The following is a 15,994-nucleotide window of genomic DNA, read 5'->3' on the forward strand; positions in this document are numbered from 1 at the left end:
CATTACGCTGCCTCCTCTGACTTGGACTGCAGCAGGCAGGCCCCCCCTTTCTTCTCCTCTTCCCTCCTGGTGGTGGAGTTTGCCTGGGGTCTCTCTCCTCCTCCTTGGCACACTGTTGTTTAGCTTGGACTCCTGGTGTGCCTCTAACTCCATGATCGCATTTTGGGGCTCTTTGAGCGCAGCCGAGTAGATGAGAGACTAGGACACTCGATCCCCCCTCTGAGTCCCGTGGGTTCCTCATTAACATGTATGTCTTTAATTATCCCTTTGTTCGCTCTGGCTCTCTCTCTGAACATCAGAATATAGGGGGTGAGACATGTGATTTGATTGCCGGAATGTGAGTGTAAAGCATGATACAGTGACCCTGAGGTCTCTCCCTCCAGTGAGCAGTACTGTAAAAAAATGTCTCATCTGAAGCTGTTATAATATGGTGTGGGAGCTATAATGGTGATACCTGTAATGGTGATATTCTGTTAATGCTTTATCATCAATATCATATCATCATCTTTTACACATTATTATTATTATTATTAATAATAATAACAATAATAATAATAATGATAATAATAATAATAATAATAATAACTTTATTTGTATAGCGCTTTTCCTGCAAATGTTGCAGCTCAAAGTGCTCCAATCATTATATAATCGTAATTTAATTATTTAGTCATTTAAAGGCAATATTAAAAAGATGGGTTTTTATGTAAACTGGCATAAATCTCCTCTTTTGTACATTGCCAAAGGGTACACTCCATGCTCTCTGCTGTCCCTTTCACCAGCTGTGTGAATATGGTTGACTGTACAGCAAAACGGCTGCTCTATTTATATCTCTAAATGTTGTTTACAACTTCCATAGACAGAAAGAATTATTATGGGCTGATTTACGGCTCAATGCGTCTCGTTTTTAGGAACACAGAATTTCCACTTGTCAACCTGAGGGCCCAAACCTACAAATTTAACAAAAGTTAAAGTCTTGAGGAGAATAAATCACAATTTCAAAGAGATCAAGTAAATCAAGTGAGGTGGAGTGGAATCGTGCCAGGAGCAGTCTCCATAACAGCTCATTAAAAAAAGACAAAATCCTCTAAGAGCCTTATACTCTTCAGATGGGTTTGTTATATGGGAATAATCACCACCAACTCTCTCTCTCTCTCTCTCTCTCTCTCTCTCTCTCTCTCTCTCTCTCTCTCTCTCTCTCTCACAATAGACACAAGCAAGAAAGGAGCGCCACCACCCAGGTCCAACACCACAGTGCTTCTCATAGCCAGAGAACGAGGCCTGACTTCATCCTGGGATCATCCCTATTTGACTTGTGAGAATGTTTAGGGACATCGGCACAGATCAGCCATGACCTCATACTGCAGTATGATATGAACATATCTAGTCCGTATGTTAAAAAATTCATTAGGACTCCGTTTGTTGCTGAGGTTGATAGTCATAAACAGCTCTGTGTAAACAGACCACACCGAGCATAGCACAGATGAATGGCCATACGGACCTTGTTTAGACGTGTTAGGGGGAAGAGAAAAGCCCCAGACTGCTGGACTCCTTGATTACAACAAATCACGGTGTCAGAACTGGATCAGTAAAGAGTAGTTTAATAAACCATTAACCCATTGGGTGAACACTTTTTCATCCTCCCCATGCTTCCTACAGGTTTCCCCTTGGCTGCGCAGAGCCATATGTTTGTGTGTGCTAATGACTATGATTAAGAAGCCTGGATTAGGTCTAGTCAAAAGCCTTGTGGTTTACAACACACACACACAGACAGACAGACAGACAGACAGACAGACAGACAGACAGACACACACACACATACACACACGCAATGTGGCCTCCCAGCACTGAAAATTTGCCATCTTATGAAGATCGGTGAGTTTTTTTTTGTGGTAGAAAAAAAACCATGAGCGAAGTTGTGTACATTACCACTCTACTAAATCTTCCTGAAATATACCACTGGGGTTTTCCACTAAAGAGTGCAAAATGACAGAAATTACAGATAGACCTCTAACCAAGTCATCAGTCTTGTTTATGACGGGACAGTGGGATAAACAAAATGTATATAAACAGCTCAGATGTGTTTAACACTTGGACTGATTTAGCACCCCGGTCCTGTCCACATAGCTCATTTACTGTCGACTTGGATGAAGACGTGTTTAAAAGGGAGGTACTCTAGTCAATATAACGTAAGCCGCAGGTCAGTGAATGGTGTGTGTGTGTGTGTGTGTGTGTGTGTGTGTGTGTGTTGGGGGAGGGGGGGGCTATTGATTTGAGTTAAACGTGTGTAATGTCTATGGGTTCACGATACGTTGAAATACGTTGGTGAAAAGGGGAACAAGTTGGCAACCAATCCAAATGACTTTTATTCTGAAAAAAATCTGAATCATTTTCAACATTGTTGAAAATCAATGACACACTCGCACACAACTAGCCAGTTGATGTCAACAACGTTGACGTTTATTTCTATTTTTCAGAATAAAAGTCCAAGTCGGTTGCCGACTTGTTCCCTCTTTCGCCAGCTGCTGTCCCATATTTTCGACGCACAGAGTGGAACATGGTTTGCTTAAGGAGAGTGACTGCTTCACACATGCGCAATCTGACGAGATCATCTGCCTCTTGTGAATAATTACTGAATTAATAAATGTGTGACACAATCCAAAATATCTTCTAACCTGCTTGCAATTGAAGTGAATTTTGGCTCATTCAACCATCTTCCAAATTCTATAATCTTTGGTCTAACTCATTGTCAAGATGTTTGTACTGTGTACAGTATATTATGTTGTACTGCGGGGATTCTCACATGGAACTGTACCAGGGAAGCAAGGGGATGCCTTGTTAACTCTAACTCTCATTAGAGGAAAACAAACGACAGTATGGCTGCTTCGGTCGGTGTCCTACCCCAGACAATGTTAACAACCCTGGACAACAAAGGGTCTTTCTATGTTTGGGTCAATGACGGATAAGGTTTTCAGAAGTGCAAAAAGTTAAAAAGTTAAATGATGCATAACACAATTTCCATTAATAATATATTTTAGATTTTGCACCCAACGATGTGTAAATAGGACTAGCATAGATTGTCATCATTCGGTACAACCAAATCTTTTTTTTTTACAACAGATTTCTGGTTGTACCGAATGATTATTTCTGGTTGTACCGAAATATTTTCTTCAAGTAAACAGTTAAGGCACATGTTTAGGTACCTATGTGAGAAGTTGACCTTGAACTTATAATATAAGAATTCATATTAAATATATATTTTTAAATATTTCTGTGTGTTTTAGCGGTTGTACCGAATGATGTGATATTTGAGGACATTCATAACAGGGAACGGAGCGGAAAAGTGCATTTATCAAACATTTAAGAGAGAGCTGGCTACTTTTCTTCTCACTCAGAGGGTCTGCTGCAGGGGTCTTAATGATGTCATATCCTGTCACATGATGATTATCAGTTGATTTGATCCAAAATGGTGCCTTGAAATTGGTTGCTCCGAATGACATCAGTGAAATACATTTTTTGTGACAAAAGTGATTTGAGGAAAGCAAACATTTCTACATACCGTAACCATTTTGCAGTATATTGTTATAAACCCTTGAAAAATCATGCCAGAATGTTTATATAATAGTTGTAATATCATTTTAGATATTTTAATGGCACATTAGCTGGTTGCATTTGTGTTCGGACGGTTGTAACGCTAGAAACATAAATTTCACCCAGTGAAATTCTGCAGTTCTGCGCAACAAACATGTGATGTAAATCAATATGAATGAAACTGTGCACTTATCTGACCGACTGAAGCATCAAAAACGGCATCAGTTTAAACGTAATTTGTCCTTAATTTGTCCTTATTTATGAGAATACATTTCAGAACTATTGTTTCATAATTAAAGATCCAATTAAATCTGATTCCCAATTAAACCGTACAACATATCTGAGGGGTTATTTTTCAAAAACAGGCATCTCCATTTGTATTTATGATCCTAAATCATCACCTTTTTTGTGTGCACTCCAGTGTGCATGGAGGACCACACATTCTCTGGCCAAGTTTGTTTTTTATAAATCCCAAAGTTTGCTTAGAAAGTGGCGTACGCCTTCTTTTGTGCGTACGCTAATGTTTATAAATGGGGCCCCAGACCTCATATGTATCTAAAAGACTGAGGTGAAAAAAGTCAAGCTACAGTACTCTGGCTTGAGCTGACGTGAATACAGTGTTGAGCACAACAGTCACATGACTAATTCTAGCGGGATATGAGGTGAGCCCTCCAGACAAGGTAAAAATGAGGTCCAAGTAGTAGTCTGGAAGAGTCACAGTGACCACCTCACCTAGAGCAGATAAATCAGCCCCTCCTGCAGACAGTCGCTGAGAGGGACTCTGCGAGGGGCAACAGGTGGCTGTCAACTCATCCACTTAGAGCAAGGCGGCCCATCTGTCTGCCCCCCTACCCCCCTGCCTCCCTCAGGATCTGTCTGCCCCCCCACCCCCCCTGCCTCCCTCAGGATCTGTCTGCCCCCCCACCCCCCTGCCTCCCTCAGGATCTGTCTGCCCCCCCCCCCCCCCCCCGCTTCCCTCCGGCTCAGATAAGCCCCCGCCCAGTGACGAGAGCAGGTGCAGGCCCGGTCAGTGTTAGGAGTCGTGGCAGTGCATTGCTGTGTCAGTGTGTGTGATAGCTTCATTCTGTAGCATTCACACTGCTTAGAGCGATGTCTGATTTGAACAGGATTAGTTAGGTGAAGGCAAGGCATTGAGGTAGAGGTATGAGGTAGAAACATTTTTAACGGCATTGTGAAATCTGAGGATCATCCTTCTGGAGACCTGATCACCATGGAAGAGGGCATAAAGGAGGAAAACAACAGTTTGTCTTGCTTTTGACACGTTTTCTATTGTGTATAAATCCAACTTTGGAACCATGGAAAATACAGAACTCATTTGGAACCAAACCCTAACATGAAACTTCTGTCCAACCAGCTTGGAGCCATCTTTCAACACAACATGTTTTTTTTTTAAACAATATAATGATTTGTTTGAATAATTTTGCAATATTCAAGGATATTGGGATATTATTTCCTACTGCAGCTATATTTAATGACAATGATGAAAGTGCCAAGAAGGATCGAGAACTCTAGTGACATAAATCCTCATCATAATCAACATGTGCAAACAGGGCCTGGGCAGGTTCACCAGGCAGGAGCTGTCTTTCTCATTTCTCATGTTCTTGCCAATAGTCGAAGCCGTATTTTTAAGGGGCAAGAAAAAAAAATCCCAGTAAAAAAATCTGGTGGAATTTCCAAAATGTTTCCATGACACGTCATGCCGAGCAGCAGGTAGAAAAGAAATGACCACATAAACGACGACCGAGAGATGAGTCGTCTCACAAAAATCATCTGCGGAACGTCTGTGTCCTTGGTACACTTTAAATAACACTTTTTGAATAAGGCCGAATTAAAATCAGACAAGCTCAGGGCCTTGATAGCTTTTCCAGTCCCGGGGTTATTTTGGGGGCCCTGCAGCCCAGAGGAGGCCCTGTGTGTGTGAGAGAGGAGGAGGTGTGTGTGAGAGGAGGTGTGTGTGAGAGGAGGTGTGTGTGTGTGTGTGTGTGTGTGTGTGTGTGTGAGGAGGAGGCTCAAGTTGATGACTCAAGTTGATGACTCCTCATACAGAGACGTTTAAATGATTGTACTTAATTAAATGATGACACACTTACACGATTATTGACAATTACTAACTGTCGGTGGTTATGATGCAACTTTACTATTATGAATTACAGTCTGATCTCAAGACAGGCACAACAACAGGGCCATCTCACACATCGCAACCACAATAGAACAGGACATCACTCACCCACTCAATCTGTACTTCGCCCCACTGCCATCCGGGCGTAGGTACAGAACGCTAAGATGCAAAAGGGCTCGCTTTGGCAAAAGCCTGATTCGTTGCCATTGTTGCCTTAAATAATAGACCGCACTGAGTGTGTGTACTTGTGTATCTGTCATGTTGTTGTTGTCTGTGTTATACGGTGTCGCTAGTATATATGTACAGTGGTGTGAAAATGAATTTCCCCCTGTGGACAATAAATCTAATCTAATCTAATCTAACTACTGTAGACCATGCTCACACCTAATATACTGTAGACCACTTGTATACAGTACAGCCCTTACTGTGTCACACACACATAACCCTCCTCTCTCCCCGAGGCTAAATAAACAGGACAGACAGACAGCAGAGTGAATTAAGAATCGATATCAACAATGTCAAGTGTGTGTGTATGTGTGTGTGTGTGTGTGTGTGTGTGTGTGTGTGTGTGTGTGTGTGTGTGTGTGTGTGTGTGTGCGTGTGTGTGTGTGTGTGTGTGCGTGTGTGCGTGTGTGTGTGTCTGCATATTCCTGCCCAATTGGGCTATTTCTGATCACACTGGGCGGTTTTTAGTCTGTGGTTAGGCTGGAAAACACTGACTGACTTGTGGTGTGGTGATAACCATAGCAGTCAGGTCGCCAAAGGAAATGCAAAATGAGGTGTAGGTTAGAAAATAGGATTTCACTCACCGATGCAAGCGTGAACTCTGACAGATAACTGTGTTCGCAGGATGACGCTGTGCTTCCTGCCTCTTCTGACGAGAAGGAGAAACAGAGAGTGAAGGGTTTGTTAGGAATACAGCACTTAATAATAATAATAGTTCATTGTATTCATATAGCGCTTTTCCAGGGCTCAAAGACGGTGACAATATGGGAAAAACAGAAGACCGAAACAGAAACAACAAGCAACAGATAACATGAGCACATAGAACACAGAGTTAACGAACAGGCACAGAGAACAATTAACACTTCAAACAAAGAACATTGAACGACATGGAAAGATTCTTTTCCTAGCATTATCGAAATGGCACAGTACATTTGGTGGGAACACAAACTCATAAAACTTTTTTCGGGGACATGACTTGGTAAATAAGAAGTTTCTTTGGTTGGAAACCTGTTTCCTGCAATTCTATCTCTTTCTATCTCTATTGCCTTCATATTCTCCACCAAGGGTTTAAGACAGATGAAGGTCTAGGAACTGGATTCCCATTGTGACAGGCAGACAGTGGGCGGCAGGTACCCTAGAGGTCAGAGAGGCCTGCTTAGCAATCGGAAGGTCGCTGGTTCGATCCCCGCCTCAGGAAGGGAGCTGCATGTGAGCTGGTGACTGGAGGGTTGGGCTGGCATCATATCTGAAGGTGCCTACCGCTGCAGTTGTGACCTTGAGCAAGGCACGTAACCCCTAATTGCTCCAGGGGGCTCTGATTAGGGCTGACCCTGTGCCCAGAGAAAAACAGGCACATCTAAACAGGCACATACGTATAGTATCATTAAACTCCTGTCTTATTCCAGATGGAAGGTTGGTATGGACATAGACATAAGACAAACACACAGGGTGAACTACTTTCACTGCTAGATCCCAATCTAACTTTCCCATCACCTCAATAGTGGCAGACAAGCTTAGACAGGACAGCCTAGTCCTGCTAGTGACACAGCTACTGGGAGACAGACAGACAAAAAACCCATCATTTACACTCTTATCTTTCACAGAAAGAAACACAACCCATTTCGTTTTCGGGGCATAATACAAATCCTCCCTCCCCCCACTCAAACCCCTCCTCCACCCATGACAACGCCACGCCACAAAAGAAAAGCTAGGTCTCCTGAGGTGACCCAAGAGTGGAGACGACACAGAGGTCAAACTCCTCCTCCCGCGTCCATGGCGACACAGCAACACCCTGTACCCCCCCCCCCCCCCCCCCAGTCAACCATTCATAGTCCCCCAACTGGGCAATCCAACACAAATACAAGAACAACAACAAACATCTCCAGCTGAATGATGACTAAATGTCGGGGTTTTCATCACCGTCCTGCTGAGGAGGACCCTCATATCCCGGGCGGATAAGAAACATTCAAACAACCCCCAAGGAAGAAGCGTGCAGACAACCCCAGCAGCCACAACAGCAAGACACCAGGACGCACACACAGATAACATTCACTCTATCAACACACTCCTACAGGCACAGCAGGTAGTCTTGCACAACACTCTCCCCCGATTCAGCACTCTTAACAAATGGGCTTTTGTGTGGGGCCTGCACAATGGAGGTATGATGGTGCGGTGGTATGGGCCTGATGCCAGCAGTGGAGTGTCGCCATTATAGACAATCAAGCAGCAGTGTATCTGAGGGCGAGCCAGCAGGCCCAACAACACCAACAACAACAACAACAGCAGCAGCAGCAGCAGCACACATGGAAAGCTTGCCTAAGCTGACTGTTTATCAAATCGAATATCCAGCAACAGGCGACACAGAAGCAACATCTGTCAACACAGGCTCGCGCTGTGGGGAATGAGACGGCAGAGGAACTTAATCCTCCATGATGATGTAGAGAGGGAAAGAGTAACCAGAGCCATTTTGTCAGGAACTTCTGTTTTCTCTCTCTCGACTCTGCAACCCTATCCCCACTCCTAACCATGACCTGGGGTCTACACACAAGCACGCGTGCTCATTATTAAATTAAACAAAGGTGCCACAGAATACGAGAGAGACATTTAGTCACTCATTACCAATTACTGTACACAGAGTAGAACAAAAGGAGGAGCATAGATCGCCAACCGTGAAGGTTCTGGTTCTCCACAAGAAGCATTCAAACAAAATCATGAAAACATAATTTCAGCAAGAAATCTCTGTTAGCTCCAACTTTCATGCCAGAGGATCTTTGGCTTACCCATGGAGTAGTGATGCAGAAGGGAAATGAATTAGATTAACTAACACAAACATGCATACATTTGCGCAACCAAATGTTTTGTCTCTTCATGCTGAAATCGGAGTCTTGTTCGTGGTGTGGGGGAGCATGCTTCTGTGGGACTCTGTTGATATTACTGCATGTACTGTATGCACAACAGATACTAACAACACCATAAAACGATGCGGAAAAGCATCAGTCTTTTGATGTCGAGTTCAATTTAGACAGGCTTGTAAACCTTTCTCTGCTTATTCTCCAGACTCGAGGCGTACTGTTCTTGTGTTTTATCCCTATGGGAGTAAAATCAATCTACCCTTTATTAAAGGCAACTGAAACAATGGTATCATTCATCATATCACATATCATAAACAAGGATATAACTGGGTCATTTTTTTTATAGGGTGCCTTTTCCATCCCCAGAACAAATCATGTTGTATTTTGTCTAAATTTGGACAAATACTAATTCCATTAGTTTTTTCATGTATAGTCAATTGTTATTTGTTATTATCCGCAGACTCAGGTGCCCTCAACATCCTAGTTCTACTAGACCTGAGCGCAGCCTTCGACACAGTGTCCCACTCCATCCTCCTTCAAAGGCTGCGCCAACTGGGTGTTGAGGGCACCGCCCTGGACTGGCTCACCTCCTACCTCACCAACAGACAACAGTTCATCTCCCTCTCCGGTCACACCTCCTCCTCCTCCCCTGTCACACAGGGGGTCCCACAAGGCTCAGTCCTCGGCCCCCTGCTCTTCCTCTGCTACACACTCCCCCTCGGTCACATCATCCGCCAATTCAACCTGGACTTCCACTGCTACGCCGACGACACCCAGATTTACATCACCACAAACTCCACCCAGAACCCACCCCTCAGTCACATCGAAAACTGCATTTCAGCAATAAAAACCTGGCTCACACACAACTTCCTCAAACTCAACAGTGAAAAGACCAAAGTCATCCTCATCGGCACCAAATCCATCCTCAATAAAACTGGACCCATCACACTCACCATTGACGACACTACCATCACCCCCTCCCCCCTGGCTCGCAACCTCGGCTTCATTCTGGACCCCACCCTCTCATTCGATCCCCATGTCAGTTCTATTGTGAAGACATCCTACTTCCACCTCCGAAACATTGCAAAAATCAGACACTGCCTCTCCCCGCCCGCTGCTAAATCCCTCATCCACGGTTTCATCTCCTCCCGCCTTGACTATTGCAACTCCCTACTCACCGGCATCACCTCCCGCTCCCTCCATAGACTCCAGATGGTCCAAAACTCTGCTACACGCCTCCTCTCAAACACCCGCTCCCGTGACCACATCACTCCTTTCCTCCACTCTCTCCACTGGCTCCCCATCAAAGAACGTATCCAATTCAAAGTCTTCATCCTCACATACAAAGCCCTCCATAGCCTGGCCCCCCCTTACCTGACTGATCTCCTTCTCCCCCACCCCCCTACCCGTACCCTCCGATCCTCATCCATTGTTCCCCTCACTGTCCCACCCTCAAAACTCGGCTTCGGTCACCGTGCCTTTTCACGAGCCGCACCCCGCCTCTGGAACTCTCTCCCTGAACCACTCAGAGACTCACCCTCACTCCTCACTTTTAAATCCCACCTCAAAACCTACCTGTTCTCCCATGCCTACAGCCTCCCCTACCCCTAGCCATCTCCCCCATCCCGGCCACCCCCCCCCCCCCTGGACACGCATACAACCTCCCCTACCCCTAACCATCTCCCCTAACCCTGCCACCCCCCTGATATGCATACAGCCTCCCCTACCCCCAACCATCTCCCCCCCCCCCCCCTACCACCCCCCCCCTCCCCCCTCTGTGTTCCATGTGTCCATGTTGTCTGTTGCTTGTTGTTTCTGTGTTTTCCGTATCTCCTATATTATCAGCGTCTTTGAGCCTCGGAAAAGCGCTATATAAATGTAATGAATTATTATTATTATTATTATTATGAATACAATGATATGGGCTTCTAAGTTGTTGTTTTTTTACATTTTAAAAGCTTTGGTTAAAGACATAAATGGGATTTTGCCATGTCCCCAGTGTTGTTCATTCAACTTAAAAAAAGAAAAAGAAAAAGAAAACCTATTGAATCAAATATAATTGTAATCATTTTTTCCCCAATTGTGTACAAAAAAATTAAGGTTGTATGTTTGTCCCTGCGGTCACTGTCCACCCTGTTGAGCTGTGTTAATGTCCCTTTAAAAAGAAAAAATTCTCAATCACATCACTCACATGAGGTGACATCACATCAGTGGAGGGAAATCAAATGTGGTAAGCTGTGTGATTTTCTACCTCTTTTACCATCTCATTTTGATGTTTTTATTAAGTGAGTTTAATGTGGTTGAACATAACGTGTCCACCCTGTTAGGCCTAAATATTGAGGAGATCAATCAAATTGAATAATAATAAAAAAGTGTTTAGTGCAAATTAGACCTAACCCTAACCCTAAACCTCATCAAGTATTCATGGTCATGCTAGGCATTATGCTAACACAGGCTGGCTAAAGGCTAACTTTAACTCAAAATGTCCACCCTGTTAGTGTCCACCCTGTTAGTGTCCACTCTGTTATCCCTATTCAACTAACAGAGGGTATTCTAAATAAAATACAATTTAGGTGCCTGAGCTTGACCATTATGTTTTTCAGCAAGTTAGATATATCCTTTATATAATAGAACATTAAAATATAGGTAAATCAACAAACAAAATTATGAAGTCCAAATGGCACCGTATTAAAACAATTACCCAACTCCAGTAACCCCCCCCCCCCCCCGGTAACTACCCCACTCTTTCTATGGCTACTCCTCTTTCAACCAGAGAGAGAGAGAGAGAGAGAGAGAGAGAGAGAGAGAGAGAGAGAGAGAGAGAGAGAGAGAGAGAGAGAGAGAGAGAGAGAGAGAGAGAGAGAGAGAGAGAGAGAGAGAGAGAGAGAGAGAGAGAGAGAGAGAGAGAGAGAGAGAGAGAGAGAGCAGCAGATCCTGGACCAGTACACAGTCTGGCAGGCTCCATGCTTTCTGGCTTCTTTATTTGAGCTGAGCATTTGCTTGGGCCTGTTTATAAAACATCATCACACAATATGTGCCCACATAGAGGAGACTACGGAGGGCGGGAGGCGGGAGGGGAGCATTTACCTCACCACCGGCAAGCATACTTGGAGAACAGTCAAACCAGCAACTTCCCCCCCCTCCGAAGGCCAATTAATAGCAGACAAGAAGGCCCCATGGAGGCCCACCACTGACTCAGCAGTTCTGGGCTAACACTGCCAGTCGGAGGGACTCTGGGCTCCTGTATCGGCCTCCCTCCAGCACCACAGGGTCATAGATGTTTGCCAAAGGGGAGAGGAGATCTAGGATTAGGCCAAGATTTATTCCCATGGTCCATGGTGCCTGTTGTGCCCTGTCATATCCCTGGAGACTGATCTGGGGTTAACCATTGGCCAGGCCGACACATGCATGTTCACCCACATATTTATATATTTAGACATTTAGCAGACGCTTTTATCCAAAGACAACAAGTATTTAATCTAGTCTAATGTAAGTGAATCATCATATACATCAGTCATCATAAGGATAAATCATCTATGCTAAGACCAGGTGCCATTGGCAGTCACAATGCTAGAAAAAGGAAGGATTATTACACACACTATTTACTCTCTTTCTCTCTCTCTCGCTCTTTCTCTCTCTCTCTCTCCCTCTCTCTCTCTCTCTCTCTCTCTCTCTCTCTCTCTCTCTCTCTCTCTCTCTCTCTATCTCTCCCTCCTTGAAGAGATGATAGGATATGATGGGAACTGTGAATATCTGAGTCCTTTAACGCAGGAAGATTTGAACACACTTGAGTTCTAATATGGCTGTCAAAAACGTCATGAACACCCATAAAAACACAGTGTGATATTCATCACATAGAAACTGAACTTCGTCTGTGCCTCTGTGTCTCAGCTACAGTACATAACTAATACATTCCACACGCTGAATCAGTGATGAGGTCAATAACAGTACCGTCCGTTATCTGTTCAAAGTCAATCCAGTGAACACGTCCTTGAGGATTTACACATGTACTAATCATCTGTCAATCATTGTCACACACCCCAAGAAAAAAAAAGACACAAGACCCCAACACCTAGATGTTCCTAGGATTCCACACATGGATTCCATATAGGTCCATTCTCACAACATCAGACACAAATTCCCCAGGAAGGCTAAGACAGTAAGACAGGCTAAGACAGGGTCCCACTCCTCTATCCATGGAATCCAAACAAATATCCCAAGGACCGACAGCATCTCTCTCTATACCCGGTAATAATATATCTCTGAGACCCCCAAAATAAACCTAGGAATGACACTCTGGCTAGTACTACCGTGACTGCGGAATTTGTTGACCATATGTTCAAGGGCTACGGCCAATCGTAATCACTGAGTTGAGATTACAGAGGAGATGTGGATGGGATGGATTCTAAAGTCCCAATCGCACATAGCTGAGCTCCATAACATGGTGTGGAAGTGATTATGTGCCCTTAAGCTCCTGTGACATGGGATATCTCCAGGCTTTTCAAATGCTCTGGCAGAGGATCATACTTTAATCTGATTGTAAAGACACTAGGCATGACACAGGCGCCTCTGGAATGTAACCTGCCATTAATATCCATTACAGACGGAACCTCTGTGGTCGACTATGATCATCAGCCATCAGGAGTACAGTGTGTGTTTGACCTGAGAAGGGCAGCAGCTTCTAGAACAGTTCTAGAACACAGTGGCCGATCTGAAGACCAAGGCAGAAACCTCTATCGGCTTCAGTAGATTGACTCTGTTTTGATAATGTGTTCCTTTAAGAGCTGGAAGCAGCGGAGCACAGAAAAACCTGGGTTAAAATACAGATTCCCTTTCTGTACAGTGAATAAAAATCACAGACTCAGCGCTCAGTGCTGATAGACCTCATACTGCAGAAAAGAAAAACAAAACAAAACAAAACGGAATGTAAAAAAGTGAAATACCTCATCAGACCTTTTATTGCCTCAATAATCATAAAAATCAACAACAGTGAGCAGCGGGGGTTGTGAACTTGGGCACATCCACCCAATAAAAAGCCAGCAGACAGACTTACCCTACGATTACAAAATAGTGCCCAGCCGTCTTCTAACCCCCCCCCCGCGCGCGCCTTCTCAGACGCTCTGTATGGGTTTAATGACACACATCCATACTAGACTGAGCCAGTTGGCACTCTTATGCCCTGGCAGACTCTGTCTTTGACGAGAGCAGAAATGGACCACTTTAACCTCACTCTACTCTCACTAGACTTCCATAAGCGCCCAATGATTTTTGATGAAACTGGGAAATGAAACTACGCTCCTTGTCCAATGGAAACCCAAAGCCAGTGAACACAACGCATGAAGTCCAAGTTACACAAATAAATCTATAGATATTTGCGGTCGGGCCGACCAAAAACCCCCATGCCGACGTATGGCCGAAAAAGTGGGCGGAATGTGGATATCATATCAACACACTTGGTAAGAGCACGTAAAAGCATATGGGCTTCATAAAAGAACACAGGGGATCGAAGTGGCACTCGAATGAGGAAAAAAAAGATGAAAGCTACTCATTACTGTGCCGCTTCATTCTCCAGCTAGAACTGAACAGTGATATCTATCCCAGGATGCAATGTGCCTGTTCAAGCTGCATGGTCAAGCGATGCTCTATGAACAGGGACTCTTTAGAGACAAACAATGTAGCTGTTTCCAAACCCAGATGGGATTGTAATGAGGCAGAGCTCTGGGGGGTACATTCAATCCTGGTGAAGATGATGACACGTGAGTCTCGCCCCCTGTTCTTAAGAGGTTCAGATGACATCACTGCCCACACCTGTGCCAGCAAGGCTAGCCAATTGAAGTGACATGGATAGAAGACTGCCATGGAAACTCAAGAAGGCCATGCCCTTGCCAGTTTGATAGTGTTGGCAAGCATTTTAAAGCACCTTTGCTGTAACTACATGTGTGAGAAAATAAGAGCAAAAACGCATTGTCTGTGTAGCAGAAACTTGATCTGTAGTCCTTTGAATAAAAAAGGTTTCGGTAGAATCATTTCAATTCATCTTAGTTCAGAAAATTGGCCTTAATTCACTAGAGAACACTGGGCTGTAGGTGAGGTAAAGCCTCTCATCTTAGCTCTTCAACCTCCCCCATCCTCCCATGTCCTCCCCCATCCTCCCACGTCCTCCCCCCTGCCTACTGAGAGCAGTTTTAAGGGCGGGACAGCTCAATCGACTGAATGGGGGAGGCCAGAAAAAGGGATTATTTCAGTCATTCAACCAGAACCAGAATGGGTATCATTGTGATTGTAATCACTGTAATAGAATCAAATTAGGCAGGGGGAATATGGGGAGCAGGAAATTAATACATATCCCAGAGGCAAGGGATTTAAATACCATTTTTCTCTTTTTCTTTCTCAAAAACAATGATCACATTGTATTGACCCTTGTTACAGAGGAGGAATACCTCAGTCAGAGGCAGCGTCGGACTACAGCTGTGAAATGGAATTCAAGCATCTCTTTTGAAGAATAAACGGCTGAAATATAGTTTCATTAACGCTTCAAAACAGCTCATGTAACCCTAAGAACATGAAAAGGTATTCTCAAGACCACTGGAGCTTGGCTCGTTGTGTGTACACCTGCGAACCAGTGCCAGGTCCTGTTGTGTTTTCAATCAGAATGACTCTGGACTCCATTCCCAGTTGGATCTTTAGAAGAGTAGATAATTTATGACCAACCTTTTTTTTAAAATATTTTCTCTATACATGTACAACGACAAACAGATGTACAAAATGTCTTACAGGTATACACGTTTTCTTGAGCCTTGATATACTGTCAGAGCGACGTTATGTGGAGTTGAGAGACAGTAAGGCTGTAAAAGCGGAGTCAAATGTATTCTCTTACCCTCCTTCCTCCTGAAAACCATCCAGTTCATCTCGTTGCTCTGCCAGGGTAGACTCCAAGTCCAGGTAGCTTCCATTATGGGATAGCTGAAGGGCACAGTCATCAGGCTAGATGGGGAGAAACAAGATTTAAAAAACACCACAACTGCTGTCTGACTTAGGGTTCACAAAGGTGAATACTGTATGTGGTGAAATTGGAAGATGGCACGAGGCAACCTCTTTATTGTCTACCACACCAAACCAGCATACTGTACTACTTGACCAGCAACAGTTGAACACCCATACTCCACATAGAGCACTAAGAGAAATATAG

The 15,994-nt window shown here is 44.2% G+C and overlaps 1 protein-coding gene across 1 annotated transcript in view; it reads right to left on the bottom strand.

The window, feature by feature from the left end:
- The window catches only part of LOC308166760 (FH1/FH2 domain-containing protein 3-like), a gene marked incomplete at both ends in the record, with an annotated part of 144,664 nt that overhangs the window by 121,034 nt on the left and 7,636 nt on the right, over window positions 1–15,994 (bottom strand). Inside the window, 2 exons of the mRNA XM_080541085.1 lie at window positions 6,538–6,602; window positions 15,683–15,789. Of these exons, the coding sequence (XP_080397211.1) occupies window positions 6,538–6,602; window positions 15,683–15,789 (172 nt within the window). The remainder of the gene's footprint in view (window positions 1–6,537; window positions 6,603–15,682; window positions 15,790–15,994) is intronic.

The sequence above is a fragment of the Nansenia antarctica genome, assembly GCF_963989245.1.
Source record: "Nansenia antarctica genome assembly, chromosome: 10".
Lineage (NCBI taxonomy): Eukaryota > Metazoa > Chordata > Actinopteri > Argentiniformes > Microstomatidae > Nansenia > Nansenia antarctica.